At 38.5% G+C, this 5,203-nt stretch overlaps 1 protein-coding gene across 8 annotated transcripts in view; it reads left to right on the top strand.

The window, feature by feature from the left end:
* Positions 1 to 3,683: 3,683 nt before the first annotated feature.
* Positions 3,684 to 5,203, top strand: part of synrg (synergin, gamma) — a 43,071-nt gene continuing 41,551 nt past the window's right edge. For 7 of the 8 annotated variants that reach the window (XM_014024100.1, XM_014024099.1, XM_014024097.1 and 4 more), the window contains exon 1: positions 3,690 to 3,759. In XM_014024100.1, the coding sequence (XP_013879554.1) occupies positions 3,725 to 3,759 (35 nt within the window). In that variant the 5' untranslated portion in view covers positions 3,690 to 3,724. Of the gene's footprint in view, positions 3,760 to 5,203 lie in introns of all 8 variants that reach the window. The other variant, XM_014024098.1, reaches the window with a different exon arrangement.

Raw genomic sequence — 5,203 nt, 5'->3', positions numbered from 1 at the left:
GCCCACAGCTACGCCGGTACCACCAACAGTGACAGCTAGGTGCCTTTTGATCTCCTCTGATTTATCCATCCATCCCTTTTCTTCCATGAATCCACGCTCAGGTGGAGGAGGGAAACCCAGACTTCCCTCTCACCACGTCCTCCTGGGGGATCCCGAGACATTCCCGGGCCAGAACAGAACCGCTCTGGTGAGTTCTGATCGGCAGGCTTTCATTGACATTCCCTCAGTCGTTTCATGGTGTTTAGTTTTCTCCTATTTTCCATCAAAAGTTCTGCAATAATTTTACAAAATAAAAGCAAGAATCAACTAAACTTTTGTTCAAATGTTGACAAACAAACAAACAAATAAACTGTATTTACAGATAAACCAGAAAACATACATATTTTTATCATAAAACTGCAAAAATCATCAAGAAGAGATGTGTTTTTGGTCATTTTCCACCTTAAATAATCAGAAGCTAATAACAAACAAAAACGTTAAACTCCATGTTGTGAAAGTTTAGAACCATAAACATGTTTTAAACAAGTAAAAAACTGTATAACGCACTAAATTTGAGTGCAGTTATATGTTTAAAAGTTGCCTGTTTTTACGTCATTATTTAACAGTTTTCTTGAACATCTTGAGCCTTTTCATCTTATAAAACTGTAATTAAAAAGTCAACCACTGGTTGTGTCAAACACAGTTTAAACAGTAAAGTGTGAGTAATGCATTCCACAAAACCTGTTTATGAAACAATAAAAAAATGCTTTGACTCACACTGCACGGAAAAATAAATCAATAAAAATGAGAGGTCCAAGTTTTTTATTTTTATTTTATTTATTTATTTGTCTGTTTCGGGTTTGTTCTTTTAGAAAAACTATTTGCATCTGAGGCTGGAAAAAAACTGCAGCAAGAGTCTGTGGTTGAGAGGAATCCTGATGGATTGATGTCATGCTGATGCCTTTACTGGCTCAATGCTGGACAGGTTAATGATTTATGAGCAATGGTGGCATACCCAGAAAAGAAAAAAAAACTGGGTTAATGTTCACCTTATTGCTGGACCTCCTCTTTGGGGGGGGGGCCTGCCTAGAACCACTTCAGACCAACCGTCGAGCCGGTCGACTGATCGGACCGGCCTCCAGCTAAAACCTGGAGCACACAGCAGGGAGGAGCAGGTCCAGGCTCAGGAGACAGGGGACTGATGGGACTGATTGTCTCTGTAAAGGCTCCCAAACAGCAGAAAAGAACCCAAACTGCTGCAATAAACTCTCACCAAGCAAAAAGTCACAAACATGTCAAAAAGTGAGACACTTTAAAGCCTTTACTTTTATAAGCATCAAACTTCAGGCCTTTATTTATGCATTTTTTCCACATTTCTTTTGTCTGCCACACAAAAAAGCTAATTTAGGATTTATGAAATTATTGTAATGAAAGAATAATAATTACCAGCTCATTAAATAAACAATCTTATTACAGAGTAATGTTTGATACCAACAATTTCTTTTGATTCCTATACCAAATAAATCAGGCTGGTTTCACCAATACTGATCGGATACTTTGTGCAAAAACACCAAATGTGTCTGTTAATGTAAAATAAAGTATTTCAAATCACAACTTCATAAAGGATACACAACATCAGAGTGACGCAACAGAAAAACCAGAGGACACAATCATGTAAAAATATGTGAAAATTGTCTTTTAAACAATAAAAAACTGAAGTAAAATTGAAAAAACTATTAATTTTTTTTGTTATTTATCAAGAACTACTAAAATTTAAAATTTGCATTGTAATTCACTTACATGTTAACATGAAAATACTGAACATAAAACATTTACTGAGGGAGTGAGCGTACATGTTACATGTTATTTTATGATTTACAGAAGATTTCAACAGTTTATTTATTCTCCACTGTGTTCTTGTTAATGAAATAATTACCTGAAATGACTGAAGCAATAAAGTATGCATATTTTGATTTTAGAATAGTTTTTAAAGCCTAATGTATCAGTGGTAATAATATAACATTGATCCACTATCATTGGAGCAACATGTGACCTACAGCAGGGTTCTGAGGGGGTTCCCAGCAAACTCTGACCTCTTTGACCTTTGCTGTCACCCTTTTGTCGCAAATTACTCCTGAAACTTTTCTTTTCTCCGTCCTTTCACAACTCCTCTTTCAAGCCCTTCACCTCTCCGAGCTCTCTTCCACCTGTTTGCCATTCTCATCACAGATATCATGACATCATCTGCAAACAGTTCACAAGGATTCCTGCCTGACATCATCTGTTTGTCTGTATGCATCGTGTTTTTGTTCGTTTAATAAAAATCAAGCTAAAATGCAAAAGCTGGGGACAGTTCTCTGCTTAAAACACACAAACCTGCAGAAAAGTTGACGGTCAAAGGACACTGCTGGGCGTACGCGCTCTCCTCAGAAGTCGACAGTGATCTCTTTTGTTTTCTCCGCAAGCAGAAAGAGATCCTTATCGGTGAACCTCGCGCCCAGATGACTCATCTCGAGCCTATCGTTTGTCTCTTGTAATTGTCGGTGATAAGACCCGATCATCACGGTTGTGTCATTGACTCTTTTTTACTAACGGAGATGTCATCATGGCCTGTTTGTGTTTGTTCAGGACATCAGTGGTGAGCCTACATGAGCCCAGCGATCTGGGGTGGGGTAGGATGGAAGAGATTTAAAAAAAAATAACACTACAATGACAAAAAACGAGGCATCTTAAAATGTTCAGTCAGATTGTGCAACTTAGAGAGACATGACAGAAAGCAGCATGTTAGACTCTACAGACTTCAGCAGTAAAAGTGCAAAAATATCAAGCATTTATGGATTATTTACTGTAAAAGCCAGTTGATGTGGTAAGGAGGTTTTATGTCCAGTGGGGGGAGACCCCTGGAAAGACCCAGGACAAGCTGGAGAGACTCTGATCTGGGAACCCCTTGGGTTCCTCCAGAAAGATGGAATATGCTGTGAAACTATAAATCTCCGAAATTAAATCGCTGGCTGCCCCAGCACAAGAGGCAGATGATGGATGGATGGATGGATGGATGGATGGATGGATGGATGGATGGATGGATGGATGGATGGATGTCACATAAGTGAACTGAATGTGAAGCAAAGATAGATTCTGTAAAACAGACATAAATTAATACTTTGTGATCAAAAGCACTTATTTTCAAACCTTCACATTTAAAAAGGAAACACTGAGGTTAATTCGAGGGGAATTTGTGAAAGATAAACACTGACATCTGGTGGTTAAATTAGGTACTGTAAAAATAAATATAAAATAAATATTTATGGGAAGAAACTTTTGTCGTCAAAAATGGAAATTTGAATTGTTCATACTGAAATTTAAGATTATATGAGAATTTCATTGAACTGAAACTGAATTCATCAAATATGAAATCATTATATGTGTTTATTGGCCGGGGTGGTGTGCGCATCATGAATGAAAAGGCTCTCCGTATTATAAACGAATCAAGTGAAACGAGTTGTTTTAGTGAATGAATCAGATTAACCCAGTTCCGTAAAGTAAACCGGATTTACCAGCTCTGAGACTAAACTAATTCACAGCACAGCTCGTCAGGCGCAGCCAGCTGTGCCTGTCAGACCGAACTCAGGGCACACTTACCTATTGACAGGAGCAGCCAGCTGTGCCTGTCAGGCCGAACTCAGGGCGCACTTACCTCCCGGGGTCCTTTGACGTCACAATCCTACTAGTGACTGCTGTTATCAAGATGGCGCTGCGGCCAGGGTCTGGTGGAGGCAGCAGGTATTTTAGCTTTTTAAATTGGAACCTTTAAGCAGAGTATAATGTATTTTTTAAAATGTACATTTCTGACCGTTATACGACTTTATCTTTAGCGGTCAGAAGCGTCGTAAAGCTGGTGAAAGAGGCCGGTTTGTTGTTGAGGAGAAGGGGATGAGATGGCCGGTTGTGTCAGGTGCCAGCTAACGTTAGCTCCAGGCTGTTGTCAGAAAGGAGCTAAATATTGCTAACACAGCTGACATTTTTACACATTTTTCACACTCCATGCTGGCCACATCGCTCAATCGCTTTGATGTAAACGAGGTTCTGGTGTCTTACTTTTTAAAAATTCATTATTTACTTGAAGCATAGACAGAAAGGTGTTGACAGGCCTGAAGGTACCTTTTTAGCATATCTCACCTTGTTATCAAGGTATCGTCTGTTTTTACAATACAGTGTTTAGAAATAACGAAGTAGATGAGGCTTAAAGTTAAAAACACATCTGTTCTGGAGCTGCCAGAAAACCTAAAACACGTCGCAGCTTTTCATTAGAGCCAGATTATTTCTCAGCTCTATATTGAATAAATATCTCTTTACTAAAAGCCACATACACAGCAGTGTAATGGTGTGCTGAGGCACAGGAGATGATGGAAATGCCAGCCTCATGACTATTTAATAAGAAGCACTTTGAATAATAAATATGGCCTGGGCCACAGCATCTCAACTAACCAGGTGATCCTGATCCAGCAGGTGAAACCAAAGAGCTCACACTGAAGGAAAAATAGGCTAACAGTGCCTATTAGGCCTCATCGTTTTGACATCAACAAATTGGAAATACATTAGCTTTACTCTCAGAAATAGTCCTGAACTAATTTTTTTGTTTATGCTTTCTTTTTTTGCAGTAGGTTATTCTTAAACTTGTCTTCAGATTTGAGAATGCATTTGTCTAAATACCTCAATCTCCTCTCAGATTACTGCATAATTTATGCTTCTTAGATAAGAATAAAATCCAGTTAACACACATGACAGATCACTGACTGGGTTAGCACATCAGTATTTATCATAAACATTTTATTTTCAAAGCCCAGAAGACAAACAAATATCTTTATTTGTGTCCCAATATGTGAGCCCTCTCATGGTTCATAGAGTGTAAATGTAATCTTATTTTTTGGCATGTTTTTATTATAACATTGCAATAAATATGAAGTAAATAGGACTTATGCTGCCATCTTGTTGTCGATGAACCTGCACTGACCTTGCCTCTTTTTTTGTGCATGCTACAAGTATGTTTTTTTTTTGTCTGTATTTGACACAGCCCCGTCAAAATAAAAGCTGTAACACATGACAGTTGAATGCAGTGACTTATGGTTTAGTCTCCAGATAACATGTTGATTTAATTATACTTGATTGTAGCCCTCTCCTTGGGCTGCTACCTTATCGTGGTGGAGGGGTTTGAGTGTCCCAATGA

Source organism: Austrofundulus limnaeus, unplaced genomic scaffold (assembly GCF_001266775.1).
Source record: "Austrofundulus limnaeus strain Quisiro unplaced genomic scaffold, Austrofundulus_limnaeus-1.0 Scaffold407, whole genome shotgun sequence".
In the NCBI taxonomy this organism is placed as follows: Eukaryota; Metazoa; Chordata; class Actinopteri; order Cyprinodontiformes; family Rivulidae; genus Austrofundulus; species Austrofundulus limnaeus.
This window is presented reverse-complemented; position numbering and strand designations above follow the sequence as displayed.